Source organism: Penicillium alfredii (genome assembly GCF_028826965.1).
Source record: "Penicillium alfredii strain IBT 34128 chromosome Unknown utg000011l_segment0_segment0, whole genome shotgun sequence".
Classification (NCBI taxonomy): Eukaryota; Fungi; Ascomycota; class Eurotiomycetes; order Eurotiales; family Aspergillaceae; genus Penicillium; species Penicillium alfredii.
Genome location: NW_026622708.1, coordinates 699,395 through 719,090, shown reverse-complemented (window position 1 = coordinate 719,090; position 19,696 = coordinate 699,395). Strand labels below are relative to the sequence as shown.

Here is a 19,696-nt window from a genome sequence, read left to right as displayed (position 1 = left end):
GTGGACCCACAGTTGATGGCCTCGCGAGAAGACTTGCAGCTTGACCCGAAATGAAACCCTGCGAGTCATGGATTTCTTCCTGTCGCATTGGCAAGCTAAACACTTTGAATCGGTTGATTGGCTATAATTGTCTACATCCTGGGAGTCTTGGCTGTGTCTTGGAAGTGCGAATATAAACAGCTCTAGATATTGTGAGAATAAGATGCGAGTGAGATTCCTTCATTTCACTGGTTTGCAACCAGTACTTGTGCAGCCTTGGAAATCTTTTTAGAGTCGTAACAGACAATGATGACCGCGAATTAACTCCGAAGGTAAGCTTTTGCAGACCCCCCCGAGACTACTGCCCGCTTATAGAAAAGGAACGCTGGTGCGTTTCCCTCTTTGAGTCCGTCAATGGCTTGAGCCAGTATCTCGCCGAATCCTTCGTCCTTGATCTCCGGCAGGCTGTAGAGATAGGTCTTGAAAGAAAACAGTATTGCACGGCTCTGGGGAAGGCGATGCAGGGATTGTCTTTCGCAGCGAACGCGGGCCAAGGACAATAATGTTATGAAATTATATCGGAGGTGGGAAAGCGGTCTCATCGGTCTTATCATACAGTGTCGATATTAATATCCTCTTGCGGAATAGCTTCTCCTTCGCACAGGTGGGTGCCAGATACCGTGAATAGATGGTCGGTGGTTGTTATCGTCCACTGTCCCCAAGTAAGCGCAATGGCCATATTTTGAGGGTTTAAGAGTCTCTGAGAGAGCCACGGACATTAGCGCGCTGTATGAACTTGCCTGCTTTAAGCTTCTCGAAGTATCGGTCCATGCTTTTCTCGAGTTTCTCCCTATACTGAGGAATAGGTGTATGGATATCTCGCAGCTCGAGATTGAATTTGGTCGCAGTGTTGAAGCCATTTGGAAAGCAGCTCACAAAGCCTTTGAGCATGTAACCGCCTCCATCATCGGAAGGCAGTAAGAAGAGAAGGTCGTCCTCGACGAGACCACTGAGGATTCGAAGAGTATCAAGGGGATTATCTGCTGGACAGAGGGAAAATGTCTCATTTGTGACAAGGTTGTGGATAGATGATGGCTTCTCTTTCTCTTCCTGAGTCAAAGTGAACATGCGAGGGGACCGAGTAGGAAGATAAGCCCCGACGAGCCAGACGTAAAAGTCGTCTGTCGACGACTTGACACATTTCTCAGCGGCTAGAACTGTCTCGGGATGCTCCTTCATGATTCTCCTGCGAAGTGTAATTCGTTGCAGATAGTTTTTGTCCATCTCAATCAGGTCATCAACGGACACGTCCTGGATGCATGGACTCAAATTAGCTTGGTTCCTGGAGGTGTACAATATGATTCCTCTGCCACACACTCATTGTCAGGTGGTATTTCTGACTTGAAAGGCCGCAGTTTCAAGGGTTCTTTCTTTTCCCAATCAAAGTCTGGGAGGGGCGTGACTGGGGGATAGGATGTCGGCTCAGTATTAGCACAGACATCTCTTCGAGTGCTAGGCGAAGAAATGCAGGCATTTTGTCGCAGCTTGGAGATCAAGAAAAGAAGGCTCAAGGCAAAACTGAAGCATAAAAACATGGGCCAGACGGGCCAATGTGTGATGCCATCACATCTTCCCACCCTGACCACGTTGTTCTTGCCTCTAGTTGGAGCGATATTGCCAGTGGTGACCATTGACAGGACTCACGCGGGCATGACGATAAGGTGCTCACTTTAGCTCCCTGTTTAGGAATAATTGAGTTTTATCTCCAACATCAGCTTCCCCGCACAACTTTATCTTCACCACCTGCTGTTTAGGACAATGAGGAGTTATGATTATATAGTTCTGAGGTTATACAAGTTCTTTATAGTCTTATCGTACCAACGGAAACACAGGATGATGTTGGTGTATCAATGGATAAACAATTTCATTGGCTTGGTTGGAGGAAGTATGCTGCGAGTGATTGCCAGAGTGAGGGGATCAGGCGGAATGAGAGGTGCTTGCATTGATTTCGAAGTAGAGTATTTTCGCGCTGCTCCAGGACCAGATAATATAAAATATAGATTTATCATGTAGTCTGATTCTACGGACTTTTAATGCCATTCTCTGAACTCTCCTAGTGTGACAACTCAAGCTATCCCAATGTCGGATTTGACTATCATGGCAGACCCAACAAACCTCCAGAAAACAAAAACGAGCAAGAATGGTAAGTATGTTAATCGCATTCAATCATACCACACGCTGATAGGATCGTGGAAACAGCAGACCAAAAAAAAAAATGGTATATTATCCACTGCCCACCATCCTTTCATGAAAAGGGCTAAGATAGAGTTCCCTTTGCTCTGCGGAAGAGGGATACACACTTTTGTATTTGCTGCATGAGAAATCTCCCTAGAGGTTTCTCCTCAATGCTTTCCGGCCCACCCTGGGACTCAACAAAACTTCGCACCACCCGCAGTAGGATCTGGAAGTCCTTCCCCACAGAAACCATTTTCTCGATCAACAACTAGCAAGACTATCGTATACAGACTTGAATGTGCGATACGTTCACCAGTATTTTCTTTTTGATTGGTTCGCTGGTTCAAGCATTGGATCGCGGCCATGTGGTACTTCGATGCAATATCTTTTCATTAAGCGTGATACAAGAAGTATGAGAAGAGGATACTGCTAGTACCGCGTTCCGGATGATTTTGTCTTTCCTATTATAGGCAGGATCAGACCACGGTAGCCATTAAAGGCGATGTTGATGGCTACCATGGCTGGGGCTACTTTCTGTGAGACTGGTTATTGTTAGATCTTTTTTTAAGCAAAAAAAAAAAAAAAAAAAAAAAAAAAACGGTAAAACTTGCAGTATTGGAGAAGGAATCTGGACTGCTGGTCGATGTGGTCCAGAGTATATAGCGGATCATGTTCTAGAGACCCGGATGATTCCCTTTGGTGGGTGATTGACTTGAATCACTCAAAGGAAAGCGCCTCTTAGCGAAGAAAAGGGAAAGGAAAAAGAAAGCACTCGAGAAGCACATGTACTCTGATTCCGGCATGGGAATAGCCCGACCAGCCAGTTTCCCTCTCGAAGCAACGCCCTCATTGAATCGATACCACACCCCCAGCCTAAAATATTGCATATTTGCTTTGATGCATTTCTGGCACACGGGAGTGCCACAATCACAGTTGATGCGACACTGGGAGCAGTTGTAGCATCATAGACAGAAGTCCTATAAGGATCAAGACTGATTGTTAAGGATGTGGAAAGATATACCTTTGACTCGCCTTGGTTTCTTGCCTGGGATTTGGGATTTGGGCATTGGTGTCAATACTGGAAGGAAAAAAAACTGAACGAAGATATCAAGCAATATTCTCAGACGTATGTGAAGGGAAACGTCAGAAAGAGAGCACAGCATAAATGTCATTGTTATCAACCCCCACATGCGATAGGAATCCCCACTTGGGGCTCGCTATTCCCGATTTGGGTAAGAGAATGAGCATCTCTGATCCTGCTGTGCCCCAGATTTATGATAAGATCATAGAATAAATCTAATGATGCATAGATTAGAAAGAAATACTGATACCAGGTGCATAGTCAACTTCATTCATAGTTTCTATACTGATTGAAATCCATATCTCATACGTTTATTGAATCTAGCAGATTTTAATCATCATTCCATGACCACTAAACCCGTGGCAACCCATTGAACACGTTATCCATTCCACCGCAGACAATCTTCCACCACATCCTAGAAGAGCCAGGCCACAAACTTGCGGTAGAACCAGTGCGACTGGGAATGCTTCTCCATCTCGGCATCTCTCTGCGCCACAAACAAGGCCTCCTCACGGTCAATAGCATCCTTGCCTGTCCACAGATCCGCAGTAGCGGGCTCAACCATCTTGCAGCGCGTAGCAAGCTTGTACCCAAAAATAAGGATAAAGTACAACGGGATACCGAGGTAAGCGGTGATGAAGTTCTTGTAGTCGAAGTTGCCCCATTTGGGGTTGTGCGTGAAGACGTCGTAGTTCTTGGTGAGCGCGACGATAATGCAGAAAATCAGTGCACCCCACGATCCTGCAACGCCCAGCGGTGCCTTGTAGGCCAGGCTCTCGACGGGGACGTTCTGAGCCTTGCGCGCGCGCACGAAGCAGATGTGCGTGATCAGGATCGAGATCCAGGTCAGCAGCCCGAAGATGCTGACCAGGTTGACGAAGTACTTGAACACTGTTTTCGAGTCGCTGGACACGTTCATGTAAGCCAACAGCGCGATCACCGAGCAGATGCCCAGCGCGTAGACTGGCACGCCGCGGCGGTCGGTGCGAGCGAAGATCTTGGGCGCTTTGCCCTCGCGCGCCAGGCCGTAGATTGTGCGTGTGGCGATGTATAGGTCCGAGTTGGCGGCTGAGAACACAAACAGTAGGATACATGCGTTGAGGATGTGCGACAGGACCGGGATGCCGGCCAGCTCGACGGCCACGACGAAGGGCGAGGCCGCCGCCGAGCTGCTCGAGTTGACGGCGAAGGCCAGCTTGGGCGAGTCGTAGGGAACCAGCGTGCCGACGAGCAGCACGCTGACCACGTAGAAGACCACAATTCGGTAGAAGGTCAGCTTGATTGCACGGGGGATCGTCTGGCGCGGGTTCTGGGCTTCGCCGACGGTCACACCGACCAGTTCTGTACCGAGGTATGCGAAAGTAGCGGACACCATGGTGGACCAGAAGGCGTAGAATCGACCCGCTGCACCCTCATCAATGTACGTGTTGAAAGCCCCAGGCTCGCGCCAGTATCGGAAACCCTTGCGGTCGTGATCGGGTCCGCCACCGAGCATGAGGATGAAGGACAGGAGGATGATACCAAGGATGACAATCACTTTGAAGGACGAGAGCCAGAATTCGAATTCGCCGAAAAATCGCACACCGAAGTAGTTGATGCAGACGATCGCTACGAGGAAGATCGTGATCCATACACCGGCGTTGATCCTTTCTGTGGGAATCCAATATGATATGACGAGCGCTCCTGCTGTTAACTGATTGGGCGATAGAATGATATATTTGAACCAATACCTGTTCATCCGAGTCAGTAATTATTCTCAAGTCGTTATTTGCATCTGCCACTCACGTCCAGCCAAGAGCAAATCCAAGAGCAGGGTCAGCGAATCGAACGGCGTAACCAGTGAAACCAGACGGCAGAGGCAGCCAGGCTGCCATTTCGCCGAGAGCGCACATAACCAGGTACACGATGAAACCGGTCCACGTGTATGAGATGAAGATCGCACCAGGCTGCGATTGAGTTAGAAAGGACAGTCATGCGGTGTCTGTTGGAAATACTTACGCCAGCCCTAAGAACAGAGACGGTTAGTTTCATCCTTGCATCACTTGTAAATACGGGCTTCAACTTACTTGGCCAAAGCCTCACCCGTTCCAATAATCAGACCCGTACCAATTGCTCCACCGATGGCTGGTAGGCTGTCAGCTGTGTATCTTGCTGTGGGATGTCGCCAGTCACGTACCAATCATAGTAATATGGCGCGCCTTGAGAGCGCGATGCAGGTCAACATGTTCAGGGTTGGAGAGTCCACCCATTTCGGCCGCGCCGACATCGTCGCCGCTGAGTTTCTTCTCCACAGTCTTCTCCTCAGAGAAGCCCTCGTTCTTAAGATCCGTCACCGCCATGGCTGCCACCTGGGCACTGCGTCCAGCAAGGTGTGGAAGGGAATCTCGGGTTGAGAGTTGGAATGGAGGGGAGGTGTGACAGGACTAGGACTGCAGGGAAGAGGGGGAAAACGGGAGACTTTAAAAAGCACTCGCCAGAGAACAAGTCGGCACGTCGGGTGAGATGAGCAAGAGTGTCAAACGGGCCGAGAAATCCTGGCCCCCCCGGTCAGCCAAAGATAAAGGAAGAGACACCAGGATCAGGATCGAGAATGGGGCACGGACGAGATAAATATAATTAATAGAAACGTACAAAACAAGCGAACAGGAAGCGAGATAAGCTGGAAAAGCCAAGGCTTGACAGAATCTTTTTCTCTGGGGTACACATATTCCTATTATTCACCAGCCGAAAATACACCGTGCGGAGTCACCGAATGCGTGAATGGTAGTGGATCTTGGCGGACTATGTACAAGGCTTCGTTGCAGACATTCCGCAATCGGCAAGTATCTTGATACAGTAGGGCTGTGTGATACCACGTGCACATATCTCAACACCTCACGAAAGTCTCAATCCACCCCTGGGGCAATAAAGCCAAGCTCACTACTGTATACAGCAGGGAATACGTGTCCGGTTTCTCATAGTTCAAATTTCCAAAAAATGATAAGCCGAAGTACTATGCCAAGACATCGGAGACTGGGGTTCCCAAATCGGTTGGCATCGGGGAATTGAATGGCCCCAAATCTCAGGGCCCACTCCCGTCGCGGGGTGCATTGAGTTTGGTCCACTTCAGATTTCGCATGTCGCAGAGCGTGCATAACAGAGCTTTTTTTTTTCTTTTTCTTTCTGTGTGTATGCTTAGGAATCGCATGATGTTCTATGCGGGAATAATGAAAATGTCGCTGTATACCCTCACCTAACCCTAATCCCGAGGCGATATGACTCGCTGAGGCCCAAGGGGTATGTGTGGCAGGCCAAGCGCCACGGCGGCTTGGCAGACCACTAACGGGCCCTCCAAGCGACAGATAACCCGGTCTGGGCTCACTTGCCAAGCCCGCCCCCCTTTGCAATTGGAGCCAATGGCCACCAGGGAAATTACAAACTTTCCAGTTCAGATGACCGGCTTATCTCCAGTGCGGCCTGAGGATCCGTGTTTGCTTAATACCAGATTTTTCTCTTGACTTCATTAGCGTGTTGTGCTGGTGGCGTTGATAGCGAATTTTCCAGAACGCATTGGCTTTGGCCCCTGCATAGCTTCTGGAAGGTAAGTAGATAGCTAGGGTGAGACAGTCCGATAAATACGCTACGCCAACTCTTGCTGTGCATGTGGGTGGCGTGGATATTGAGACACCACGTGGTGCAAGATAGCGTTGTGCCCGATCTATATCCATCGACCTGTCAGCGTATCCACAGATACCATTAGGGCTAGGGTTGAGGCCGGGTTTTGTCTTTGCCCTCCCTCCCTTTTCTCTCTTTTTACGCTTGTTAGGTTTGTCTTTGAAGAGACTTTCCACCGGGCCGCCCCCAGGATGCCAAAACTCCGAGACTTGGGGAGTCTATCTACGTTTAGGGTTTCCATACGTCAGGCCATTGGACTACTGGTCCGAAGGCGAGTACTCCAACAGCGCCTTCCTTCCTGGACTCTTGCGCCATGTGTTTATTATTGGTGAGACGACTCTTCATTTGGTGGAACACCGAAGGCGTGTTATTTAGTAGTATTTCTCTGACCCCATTTTTTCACCCCCATTCCGGGGTAGGTTAGTTGTAATCGCGGGGCTCAGGATTGCCAGGTAGCATTCGGGTACTGCAGAGAGTGCGGGGGAATAAACAAATGCCTCATCAAGTTGGAAGGTCTCGGCAAGAGGCTTATTTTTTCTTTTCTTGTTTCCATATGCCCCCGTAGCCCCGTTCCATCATTGCTGGAAGCAAAAAAAAAACCCCCCAAAATAGACGGGGAGAGATCCCAAGATTTTGTCTACTTCTCGCTTAGCGCAATTCCTTCTTCCCCTTTCCTCAACTTTTCTCAACCATATATCTCCCGCCGGAAGAAACACAATTATACATGTAGTCAGAGTTGACTACATCCAGAATCACATTACTAACCTTGTAGATCTTTCCCAGGTAGTCAGCCCAACAACATTATTAATCCAACCTGCATCTTCTGCAACTATAAAGCAGACATCAATAATGCGATAAATACCTGAAGAATCATCGTTCACGCAGAAAACATGACAAGCACCCAAATCACAACCCGCCACGCCTTTCGTCGAACCGACAACTATACCGCCGGCGCACCAAAATTAAAGCTCGTGGAAGAGCCTCTCCCACTGCCTCTCGCACCAACCTCGGCCCTGGTCAAAGTTCACGCGGTTTCCCTCAACTATCGCGATGCCAACATCGCCAACGGGGGTAACCCGTGGCCGGTCCTACCGAACGGGATCCTCGGTAACGACGCAGCAGGTGAAGTAGTCGTGGTGGGAAACAAGGTGAAGACGTTGTTTGTTGGAGATAGAGTCGCTCCTATAACTGACACGGTCAATATGTCCGGGCGAGAGGTGGGCCGGTCGTGGCTTGCCGCTGATGAGGATGGGGTTCTGGCGGATTATGTGGTGTTCGATGAAGAAAAGCTGTGTAAACTCCCAACATATCTAGACTGGGTCGCTGCTGCGATTATTCCCTGTGCGGGAGTTACCGCGTGGGCGGCGTTAAGTGGGATGAGTGTTGGGAAGACTGTCTTGATCCAAGGTGTGTGCTCCCTGGGTTTGTGGCGAAGGTAATATGGCTAATAGTGGAAAGGTACTGGAGGAGTGAGTGTGTTTGCACTTAAGCTTGCTCGCGCAGCTGGCCTGCGAGTCATCCTCACCTCCTCGAGCGACGACAAGCTGCAAATGATGAAAGAGAAATTCGCAAGCCCGCCGCTCTTGACGGTCAACTATAGACACCCAGGCTGGCACGAGGAGGTTCTGAGCTTGACCCAGGAAGTTGGCGTGGACATTGTGGTTGAAAACGGTGGCACGGGGTCGCTAGTCAAGAGCATCAAGTGTACACGACGCGGCGGAATCGTCAGCCAGGTTGGGTATCTTGGGAAGCAGGATGCCTGCGACCTTGCCGAGCTTGTGCCAACCATTATTGACCGGAGGGTCATACTCAGGTGAGCATCCAGGATAATTAGGGTTGAGCGGACGAGAAGCTTATTGGGGTATACAGAGGAATCAATGCTGGGTCAAAGTACGATATGGAGGATCTGTGTGCGGCCCTCTCGGCCACGCAGATGCCGCTGGATGATTTGATTGACACCGTGTTTCCATTCCAGCAAGCGGAGGAGGCGATTGAGTGTATCTGGCAGGGGAAGCAGATTGGGAAGCTTGTACTTCGGCTTTAGTAGTCGCATGTGTACTAGGGGGACTGATAGACTGTTGCCCGACTCCAATAGGCATTGAGCATGAAAGCTGGCTCTGTGATTTCCGACACCTCATTTCCTTTTGGACCACAGCAAGGCTCATCGATTGACAATGTCCAATTACCTTGGGGCAGCGCCAACTTATGTTCTGTTGGCTCGACAACCATAAATGCCGCACCCAGATCCCTGGCGCTTGCATGCATGGCAAGAGACATAGTGCGGTGAGAGAAGGATGAGTTTAACAAGTATATATATATATATATCCATACCACCTCACAGCATAACTAGCAAGACTGGTGCTGAGGCTCAAATTCCCCCTCCTTATAGAGATAGCCGTGGGCTGTGGGTAGGCTTGCGAGCCAAGTGTGATAAACTTGGGTGAATCCATAAACACCAAGATGCGGGGCGATCGTTGATACGAGTCAGTTGCATCGATATTTCCCACTATTAAAGAGGACACCAACACGCTAACAACGCAAGTGAGCCCCGAGCGGGTGAAGTGACCTCGATATTGGATGTCGCCAACGCCTGCATGCATCGAGGAGAAAGCTCGAGCCAGTAAGCACTGCAGCGCATCCGCCGGAGAATATGCCTCGTCATTGCTGCAAGCTTCGATAAACTATTGATTTTGGGCGCGCACAACAAGGACTGACAGCCTGTCGATGCCCGGTAGCAACAGCATAATCCTTGACAGGCTTGACAGGCTTGACAGGGGGAAATGAACCTCGCGACCCACTGGAGCGGGGGCTCTCGAATCTCAGCCAATGATATTTCTCACAGTGCAAGGGCCATGTGCTGGCGTGCGGTGGCGTGCAGAAGCCCGGTCAGAGGGCGATCAACGGGCGTTGCTGGTTGGCTGCGATGCGCGCAGCGGCGGTTAGGGTTATTTATATCGTTCTATCATTAGCAACAGAGGGGTTTGGATGTTTACTATGTTCCAGCCTACGCGGGGGCAATCTAGATATATCAAGGCTGTTCTCATCTGGTTGTACACCATTAGTGAAGATCCTATTTCTATTACTTCTCTTCTTTCCTCTCACTATGGGCGTCATGCGTCTCCCTCGCCCGACGGGCATCTACGTCCCCAACTCGCCCACTCGAAGCCTCACCAACGATATGATCTCCCCGCCACTCTCACCTGAGTTTACCTTCGACGCCGACACCGTCATCCCCTCCATCATGCCCGCCCTCGAATACATCTCCTCCAAACTCCAACAAAGAATGATGCACGTCACACTCCTAGTCGGACGCGGGAAACCATTCCCGACCGGCCAAGCATCCGATCTAATGATCATCCCGATCACCCCGCTGGACCCAGCCTCATGGCGAGTCCTCGAACGGGCCATCTCCAAGAGCGCAAAGAAATTCTCCCTCGGCCAAAGCTGGACCGACGCCCTCAACCGCAGCCAGTACGAGCGCCAGGCCAACGAGTACCTCGTGCAGCAGTCGATCCTACAGAATGAGGTCGTCTTCAGCCAGGAAGGGCTGACCCTGCTCAACATGGACCGCATCTACACATTCAAGCGCCGCCTGTGCATTCTGTCCAACCGCCCGTTCTCGCGCTCCGACGGCCAGTCCATGACCTCGTGCGTCCAGCTGCTGCACCGGCTCATCGTCGACTTCCAGGGGCGACCGTTCAGCAAGGCCTTTTTTCACCGCGTCTATGAGCAGCTCGATGTCTCCGACGAGTTGCTGACTGCTGTCGCTACCGCTTATAAGAACGTCCACAAGCAAGAGGCCATCATCTTGCCCCCGCGCGCTAAGGCGGAGCATTCAAGAAAATCACCTATCCGCTCTGCCCGTGTGCGTCGACAACCCCCGCCTGCTAAGTCGAGTGTGGCTGTCAAGTCGGGCGTCCCTGTCAAGGCGGGTGTGCCTGCCAAACGTGGTCCCAAGACGCCCTTGTCGGCGTCTGATGTCACCCCAATCACGAGAAATGAGTGGAACATTCTTGTCAGCCAAGACATCCGCCAGTTGCAGCCGACTGTCACCAAGTGGACGCCCTCGCCGACGGTGCTGGCAGTTGCGTGAGCTTGGGTGAAAATTGAGCGGGCAAGACCTGCTCCATGTGATATCAACTATAAACGACCTTGAACAAGGTTGCTTCTTGCTGGGATACTGGCGGTGCATCTTGAAACCCTTCAAACCCCAGGCCTAGCCAGGATTCAGGTAGGTTGATTGATGGCCATGAGTTCTTCTCAGGGGATGGTGAAAGCTAACTTTGCTGTCAGAATATCCAACACTGGAGAGCCTAAGCGAGCGCGCCTCGCTGGGCGTCAAGTAACCCGTGATTGGCAACGAGGAAAGTCGGGTCTATTTCACATAGTTCACCCCACTCAACGTCATTCGGGGTCCGAGCTTAAATCCCCAATCTGGGGAGCCAAGCGTTGGGGATGGGATCGGCATCCAGCATGCAAACTGGGGAAGAGCAGGGCAATGAAATGCCCGAAAGATACTTGGTTGTATTATGCACTCGAGTCAGGACCCCTATCTCCCAAATATCATATATTCGGGGTGCATGAGACCGTGAGTCGACGAGGGTATTGTCTATCAATTTCTAGATAGACTTCATATAACTATACGACTTTAAAACCTTCATCAAACTCGCCGTTTGAGAAGAGGGTCCAAAAAAAAAAAATTCGTTTTATGAAATTTAGAATCCTATTCTTATGAAGAATATGAAGGTCATAGACTGGTGATAGGCGTTGGCCTTCTGTTAGAATCCTTCGCCCCCATCAGACGCCCCGTCGGGCTCGACGAGAGTACATGATTCATTGCAATGTTGGTCTTAAAATTGGTCTTGGAGATAGATAAATTGAAGACTGCCTCTTCATGTACTATTTACTAGAATACCCGAGAGCCCTCCCTGAGAATTGAATTACCCAAATCACTCGACCTGATTCACATTCTCATCTACATCAACCACCATGCGCGCAACTATTCCCTTGACTTTCCTCGCCTGTCTTGGTACGGCTACTCTTCCATACCCATTCCAACTTACCTGCACATGACTCCTAATTCCAACTGCAATTTTCTCGTGACAGCACTCAGCGCCACCGGCCTCGCAGGCCAAACCCCCGGTTCCCCAGCCATGCACTTCCAGGTCGGCATGGCCGACAACTACAACGTCTACCCGGACGACTCGACGGGTTCCAAGGACGTCGCTGACACCAAGTCCTCTCGGATCGGACTGATGCGCATGCAGACATACTGCAAAGTGACGGGGACGTGTGTCGACTCGGACAAGACTTTTGAGGTGACGACGCCCACGTACATCTCGTCAAGCGGTGGTGGTGTGAAGGAGTGGAGGGATGGGGATGATGTTTGTGGGGATGATGGGACTATTAATACTGTGGAGGGCTCTTGTGATTCTTAGATTTTTGGAAGTGTCTCTTGAGAGAGTAGGATAGGGGCTTGGGGATCAAATTGTGAATATCTTATGGTCTTGAGAAGTTAGATATATTTATATGAAGATATGGGTCTTTATTGGCGGACATTGAATGGACCTTGCATGTTCTTGGAATTAATGGCTTGTCTGGGTGTAGATGCTATGCTTTGGAGTATATATGCCATGGATACGCTTAAACTACGCTTAGCTTCGCTGCCTCTAAAGCATAGTTGGTATAAACTGATCTACATTGGTTAAGATGATCTGGAATGTATCTAAAATAAGCAGAGACGATATACTAGTTCTATAGGTTCGAACAGTGGGTGCTTTCCATGCTTTGCCACCGGTAAACTACTTTTAAGGCTGAGACAAAAGAGGAATCCGGGCAAGGGGAGAAATCCTTTCTGACTGGTTTAAATTGTAATGTAGTTCTGATCCTTCCGATGTCCCCGCAACTCTCGCATACATTATTCCGCCGATGTCAAGGCCCGCAGGTGTTTGCCGAGCCCCGCTCGGCCATCAACAATCCCGATCGGCCAACTATGAACGCGAATAGGAAATCTTGTCGTGCTCAAGATGCCAAAGAATAATTAGAAAAAATAGAGAATTACTAGAATGAGATAAAGAAATATCTGCCACACGGAATATTCAACACTGCTAACAGTACGATCGGGGCCCTCCGATATGGCCTCCCGTGGGGCTCGGCCATCGCAGTCCCGCAGTTCCACCGTCTCCGCGCATTCCGCCAAGCGACCCTCAAGCTTTCCTGCGGTACCTTGGCGGAGATAAGACTAATGGCAATTTTTCATATTTATCGGATCGGCATACAGCGGGCTATAATACTCTGGCCATTTCTCTCTCATCCAGTCTCTTTTTTTCTCTCTCTTCATACTCTTCTCGTCTCTACCCCGCGATAGGAGTAAACATCCCTGGAAAGCGGGGTTACGCGACGCAGTTTAACTGTCAAACGCAGCAGAGAAAACAGCATCAATTTCGACATGAACCCGGCAGACGACACTGCAGACTCGCAGAGTCTGAATAGCGAGCGCAGGTGGAGCTTGAAACCCCTGCTACGGCATGCCGAACGCTCGCATAGTCGGGTGCCCGGGATCAGAAAGATTCCGCTGCGGGCGATTGGGATTATTTTGTTTATTGCGCTGTTGAATGCTATTGTGTGGATTGCAGCTGCGATTGTATTGGTATGGCGATATCCATCCTCAGAGATCTTATGAAAATATTCGAACAATTGCTAATGTGGCACTGCAGCGCTATCACCCGTGAGCCTCACTGTGTCGAATCTTGTGGCATATCGATTGCAGTCGGGGGCCTTGAATATACTAACCATGTTTCTTGTTGGTAGATCGTTGGTTTCCACGGCTGTTTTGGCATACACGCTTGGTCTGAGACATGCTTTTGATGCAGACCACATCTCTGTATGTACTGCGCGGTATCCCAGAGGAAGTCACTTATATTGACATTTCTCAAGGCCATTGATCTTATGACTCGCCGACTTCTGGCAACCGGGCAAAAGCCCGTCACCGTGGGTACATTTTTCTCACTGGGTCACTCGACGTGAGTTGAATTCTGGTGATTCCAAACTTGAAACAGCCCTTTTTTGCTAACTCCCACACAGCATCGTCATCATCACATCCATTGTGGTCGCTGCAACTGCTGCCGCCGTCTCGTCGCGCTTCGACAGTTTCAGCACGATCGGCGGTATCATCGGCAGCTCAGTCAGCGCTGCTTTTCTCATCTTGCTGGGCCTGATGAATGGCTATATCTTGTATAAGCTGATCAAGCAGATGCAAAAAGTAATGGATTTGCCGGAGGGCCAAGAGGAAGAAGCGTGGAAGATTGAGGGCGGTGGGATTATGTTTTCGATTCTGAAGAAGATGTTCAAGTTGATTAACCGGTATGTCACTCTTTTTCATGATATATAGAAGTATATGGCTGATCTTTGATCCAGTCCATGGAAGATGTATCCCCTTGGCATTCTATTTGGTCTGGGATTCGACACTTCGTCTGAGATCGCCTTGCTCGGCATCTCGTCGATTGAGGCTGCCAAAGGCACCTCATTCTGGGTGATTCTCATCCTGCCAGCTCTATTTACCGGTGAGTCCACTTCCTCTTCATCCATGACTGTCGAAAAACTAATATTCTGTCCAGCCGGAATGTGCCTCCTAGACACCATCGACGGAGCCCTCATGTTCTCACTCTACATCCAACCTGCCGCCAACTTCCTCCCACCAAAACCCACGAACAACACCACGAGTGCATCCTCCATTCACAGCGACAGCAACGAGCTCCCTCCACCACAAAGCAACCACCGCGACCCCATCGCCTTCCTATACTACTCGATCGTGCTCACCACGCTGACGGTGATCGTGGCCATTGTCATCGGCGTGATTCAGCTGCTCACCATGATCCTTAACGTCACCAACGCCACGGGAAAATTCTGGGATGGAGTGCAGACTGCAGGAGACTACTATGATGCTATTGGAGGCGGTATTTGCGGCTGCTTTATTATCTTTGGCGGACTGAGTGTCGTGCTGTATAAGCCGTGGCGTCGGTGGATAGCTCGGCGCGGTGGAAGAAGTGTTGTCACGAACGAGGAGGAGCCTTGTCGCGATTACTCACTGGAGCCGACTGCGGACGCTGGTGTCACTGTTGTGAACGAGTCTGGGGGTAGTGCCCAGCATGGACGGACTGAAGTGGTTGGCAAGGGAGGTTCGAGGGTTGCGGTGACAGCGACTGGGCCACGGGATGAGGGGGAGATCGTCTAAGACTGTTAATATATAGACTTGATCTACTTTGCTATCCACCAAAAAAAAAGTATTAAAAAGAAATCAACAAAATAGAGTGCGTCACGTTTAATTTTATATACTGTGCCTCAGGCTTAATATGACGTCATTCTGGCCGACCGCAACCCGCAATTGCCTCGACAACATCCAAGCATCAACACTCGATAAGTCTGATCATTCATCAACATGTTGCGCCCTATCGATCACACCCATGCATAAATGGAAACCGCACATCTCGCCCCCAAGAACCATGTTCACTCGCTCTGCAGCCGAGCAGCTTGACGACGGCAACCCATGCCACATGCCATGATCTAACCAACATCCAGCTGTACATTCGATCTATTTTGAATTATCTGCATATATAACCTGACATGGTCTCAAACCCCTTATTTGGTAGCTCATCGCCACAAGAGCTTACCGCAAACTCGATTCATCATACATCTATATTCTCATCAACTCCGCCGACATTCATTCTGCCAACCCATCTGACCCTGGAAAGACTCCACGAGGTAGAGAACCGTCTCATTGAATATGGTGGAAACCTCACCTATGACATTTCGGAAGCCGGTCTAATCCTGGGCAACGTTAGCCAGAAGAAACGCGCGGCGTTGGAATTGCGCTCGCATGGCGTTTGGACAGAGGAAATCCCTGAATTATCCTCCTCTCAGTCCAAAGCACCATCGAAAAAAGAAGAACCGCCGGTGAAACGCAGGCGCATTGATGGTAGTCATTTGCCCAAAGACGCAGCCACAGAGATTGTAGATCTCAGTACCGAGTCTGAAGAAGAGGAAGATGGTGGGGAAACTCGACACAGCCCGGCACAAGATCTGATTCAAGCACCAGAAGGGCAACTGCAGATAGTGGTAGTTGTCAAGCTCGAATGGTTGGAGCGTTGCATCAAGGTCGAAGAATGTCTACCGCAGGACGCCTTTGTGATTTACCGAGGGCAAAAGGTCGCTGCTCCTTCGAGCATCGGAGCTGGCCAAAAGTCCCCAGAGAAAATACCAACCCGAATTCTCCAACGGGCCAAAGAAGATGCTACATTAAATCCCCCGCCCGCTCCATCCTCTAACCGGTTCCTGGCCCGGCGCTCGAAAGAAGTACCGGACGGGGCCGCAAGTCAGCGAAATCCACCAGTGCTCTATCGCCAAACAACCTCTGAGCATGACGAGACCGTCTCATTACCACCACCACCAGACTGGGTCCGCAACCAAGTTCTCTATGCCTGCATGCGTTCCGCACCACTCCACCCTCCCAACGAGGACTTTATCTCGCAACTCGAGAAGATCCGCCGTATCCGAGAGCTCACGCTGGACGACGTGGGCGTACGAGCATACAGCACATCAATCGCTGCTCTAGCCGCTTACCCATATCTCATCCGACGACCCAGCGAAATCATCGCTCTACCCGGGTGCGACGTCAAGATTGCGAATTTATTCGCTGAGTTCCAGCAGAGCGGCGGCTGCAACCACACGGATGATGACGGCAACGTGGCCGCTGCAGACATGCTAGAAATGGATCCTGTGCTGCGTGTGCTGAATACTTTCTATCGCATCTGGGGAGTGGGTTCCAAAACCGCACGAGAGTTTTATTACCAGCGAGGATGGCGCGATCTGGATGACGTTGTCGAGCAGGGTTGGAATTCGCTCTCGCGCGTGCAGCAGATCGGAGTCAAATTCTACGATGAGTTCCTGGATGGTGTTCCTCGCAAAGAGTCCGAGAATATTGCTGGTATCGTGCGGCGCCATGCTGATCGTGTCCGGCCTGATGCGGATGGGGATATCGACTGTGTGCTGGTTGGTGGCTACCGCCGTGGAAAGAAGATTAGCGGCGACGTCGATCTGATCCTGACGCACCGCGATGACACCGTCACCCGCAATCTCGTCGTTGATGTCGTCGCCAGCCTCGAAACAGAGCACTATGTCACCCATACACTTGCTCTCAACCTGAGCTCCTCGCATCGTGACCAGCAAACGCTCCCGTTTTGCGGCGACGACACAGGAAAACATTTCGACTCTCTCGACAAGGCATTGGTGGTATGGCAGGACCCGCACTTCGGCTCTTCCGACAATGATACCCAACCTCCCAAAAAGAACCCCAATCCACATCGCCGCGTTGATATTATTATCTCGCCATGGCGTACTGTTGGCTGTGCTGTGCTTGGCTGGTCTGGGGACACGACCTTCCAGCGAGATCTTCGGCGGTATGCAAAGAAGGCGCATGCGTGGAAGTTTGATTCGAGCGGCGTGCGCGAGCATACTGCTGGAGGTCAGGTGGTTGATTTGGAGCATGGGGGAGAGAGCTGGGAGGAGCGCGAGAGACTGGTGATGGAGCGGTTGGGGGTGGGATGGAGGCCTCCGGATGAGAGATGCACGAGATAGACAAATTAAAATGAGATTTGAACATAAAGTTTACATGTCTCTATTTTATAGGTTTTCTTCGTGATTTATCTGAAAAGTACAAGTATACAAGACGTCGAGCCCTAAAGATCCCAAACCCTCAACACCCCGTCCCCATCCGGAACGACAATAAGTCTCGAGTCCGCCGAACAAACCACCTCCGAGTTAGGACATTGGTCAATCTGATCTTCAGCACCTCTTGTAAGCTGCTGCTTGAGATTAGTCTCGAAATCATAGATCTCGACCGTCCCCTCTCTGATCTGAAAGATCAACTTCCGGCCGCCATCCAGGAACCGCACTCCACCAATACTCGCAAAACTACGCATCATCCAATCCTCAAACGCCAAACGCCAGCGCATCCGCTCCTGCCCCGTGATAGGATCCCAGATGAACAGCGTGCTGTCATCGGTCCCGCACGCGAGCATAGTCCCATCGGGACTCCAAGCCAAGGACCGCGCCCAGCGACGACTTCCGTCAAAGCGAGACACTGGCTCCCCTGTGCTAATATCGTAGACATGGATATGCGTCTTGGGACTGCCCTGGCTGATGGCAAGCCATTTTGCATCTGGGGAGAATGCACCGCTCCAGAGTTGGCCGCCTAGCGGTCCCACGACGCGGAGACACTCCCCCGAGGTAGTGTCCCAAATCCGTGCTGTGCCGTCCCATGCAATAGATGCGACTAGTCTGCTGTCTGGGCTCATAGCAGTCCACATGATGGCATCTGCGTGGCCGAGTAGTTGGTGTCGGAGATATCTCTTCTCGACATCCCACACATTGACACAGGGCAGGGATGTAGCGTCCCGAGATCCCCCCTGAGTCGACTCGTTCTGGCTGAGATAGAGCAGCGTCTTGCCGTCAGGGCTGAAGGCGGCACTGCCGAAGGAGGCCAGCTGGCCGCGGAAGCAGAGTCTTCGTTCTTGTTCGTGCAGGGTAATAGCGCTACGAAGAGCACTCCGCACCTCGTTATTTAGAGCGTCAATTGCTTTGTCGTCGGTATTCCAGCCATGGTCCGTGACCAGCTTGGAGACAAGAGGTTGCAATGTCTCGGTGGCGAGGGTATCGGCGTCAACGGCCTTTTCTTTGTCCTCTTTCGACAGCACGAGGTTCCCCCGCTCGTTCAGTTCCCATAGGATCACTATCTCCGCGTCACATTCTGAGACCAATAGATAGCGAGTCCCATTTTGATTGTCGCCGTGATCGACCAGTTCTGGTGCAAACTGAACCTTCTCCAACTCCCCGCTATGACCGCGCAGCACCTCAAGACGCTCCTGCGTAGTCACGTCGATAACATGGATTTCTTGCTCGGCTCCTACTGCAAGGAACCGATTATCAGGACTGAGCGCAGGCGTGATTCTGTTTCCATCGAGACCGATCTTCGCTCTTTCTTGGCCCCAATATTTGGGATGGTCGGGCGCCCAGGCTGCAGGCTCCCCATTCGGAGAGGTGAAATCATTCTCGAGAGCGTAGACGTACTGCTCGAGGAACTTTTTCTGGTTCATGGACCTCATGGTGTGTAGGAGCTTGTTGATCTGCTCTTTTAAATCAATTGTGACTCAAGCGAAAAGATGTTGTTGCAATGGTTGTTTGAGTCTTCGATCAACCCAGTCAACACTGAGTCAAGGCCAGATGATCGGCATGACCCTAGTATGAATGACTCTTTTTACATGGTGCCACACACGTGGCATTCTTTTTTTTTTTTTTCAAGGCACATTGGATGGTTTCAAGAGCAGACTTTATACTTGTATAGTATTCGGATGATATTATTATACTCGCAAGATAAATCCAATTTATGTGATAGTCATGAAAATCAAATCAAAGCGGAACATTTCAAAAGCCAAGGACACTTGCTCGCTCCTATTCACTTGAAGACATGATCAGGCAACAATGCAGGAATGGGGGCTGGCTCAGTTCCTTGCCTGTTGTCTAAACAGTCAATATAGATATCAACCCCGCGGACGCCATTCGATAACAGGTCTCTTTGCAAGGAAAAAGAAAAAAGCAGAGATTAAGCACAGAAGTCAAGAAAAAAAGACGAGGAAAATGAAAGCCACATGTTAAACCAAACAAGAAAGAAAAGAAAGAAAGAAGGGAGGGAAA

General features: G+C 50.5%; 8 protein-coding genes across 8 annotated transcripts; 5 read left to right on the top strand and 3 right to left on the bottom strand.

Moving 5' to 3' along the window:
- Window positions 1–299: 299 nt before the first annotated feature.
- NUU61_008707 (heme-dependent oxidative N-demethylase family protein) lies at window positions 300–1,344 on the bottom strand (the record flags this gene model as incomplete). Its single annotated transcript, XM_056659232.1, has 3 exons — window positions 300–585; window positions 642–691; window positions 757–1,344. Coding segments are annotated over 3 exons (924 nt in total), but the record flags the coding sequence as incomplete, so codon positions are not given.
- A 2,366-nt stretch (window positions 1,345–3,710) lies between these two features.
- Window positions 3,711–5,634, bottom strand: NUU61_008706 (dicarboxylic amino acid permease agtA; the record flags this gene model as incomplete). Its single annotated transcript, XM_056659231.1, has 5 exons — window positions 3,711–5,025; window positions 5,081–5,241; window positions 5,294–5,300; window positions 5,362–5,419; window positions 5,472–5,634. The coding sequence occupies 5 exons, from the start codon at window positions 5,632–5,634 to the stop codon at window positions 3,711–3,713; spliced, it is 1,704 nt and encodes a 567-aa protein (XP_056507524.1).
- A 2,205-nt stretch (window positions 5,635–7,839) lies between these two features.
- On the top strand, window positions 7,840–8,993 carry NUU61_008705 (zinc-dependent alcohol dehydrogenase family protein; the record flags this gene model as incomplete). The annotated part of the gene is made up of 3 exons (XM_056659230.1): window positions 7,840–8,356; window positions 8,408–8,762; window positions 8,819–8,993. 3 exons carry the CDS (start codon window positions 7,840–7,842, stop codon window positions 8,991–8,993), a joined length of 1,047 nt encoding a protein of 348 aa, XP_056507523.1.
- Window positions 8,994–10,052: 1,059 nt separating this feature from the next.
- Window positions 10,053–11,042, top strand: NUU61_008704 (uncharacterized protein; the record flags this gene model as incomplete). Its single annotated transcript, XM_056659229.1, has 1 exon — window positions 10,053–11,042. The coding sequence occupies one exon, from the start codon at window positions 10,053–10,055 to the stop codon at window positions 11,040–11,042; it is 990 nt and encodes a 329-aa protein (XP_056507522.1).
- Window positions 11,043–11,938: 896 nt separating this feature from the next.
- NUU61_008703 (uncharacterized protein) lies at window positions 11,939–12,387 on the top strand (the record flags this gene model as incomplete). The annotated part of the gene is made up of 2 exons (XM_056659228.1): window positions 11,939–11,978; window positions 12,056–12,387. 2 exons carry the CDS (start codon window positions 11,939–11,941, stop codon window positions 12,385–12,387), a joined length of 372 nt encoding a protein of 123 aa, XP_056507521.1.
- Window positions 12,388–13,397: 1,010 nt separating this feature from the next.
- Window positions 13,398–15,182, top strand: NUU61_008702 (HoxN/HupN/NixA family nickel/cobalt transporter; the record flags this gene model as incomplete). The annotated part of the gene is made up of 7 exons (XM_056659227.1): window positions 13,398–13,598; window positions 13,666–13,676; window positions 13,760–13,832; window positions 13,886–13,971; window positions 14,033–14,311; window positions 14,366–14,511; window positions 14,566–15,182. The coding sequence occupies 7 exons, from the start codon at window positions 13,398–13,400 to the stop codon at window positions 15,180–15,182; spliced, it is 1,413 nt and encodes a 470-aa protein (XP_056507520.1).
- Window positions 15,183–15,571: 389 nt separating this feature from the next.
- On the top strand, window positions 15,572–17,581 carry NUU61_008701 (type-X family DNA polymerase; the record flags this gene model as incomplete). The annotated part of the gene is made up of 1 exon (XM_056659226.1): window positions 15,572–17,581. The coding sequence occupies one exon, from the start codon at window positions 15,572–15,574 to the stop codon at window positions 17,579–17,581; it is 2,010 nt and encodes a 669-aa protein (XP_056507519.1).
- Window positions 17,582–17,682: 101 nt separating this feature from the next.
- Window positions 17,683–19,107, bottom strand: NUU61_008700 (WD40 repeat domain-containing protein; the record flags this gene model as incomplete). The annotated part of the gene is made up of 1 exon (XM_056659225.1): window positions 17,683–19,107. One exon carries the CDS (start codon window positions 19,105–19,107, stop codon window positions 17,683–17,685), a length of 1,425 nt encoding a protein of 474 aa, XP_056507518.1.
- Between the last annotated feature and the right edge of the window lie 589 nt (window positions 19,108–19,696).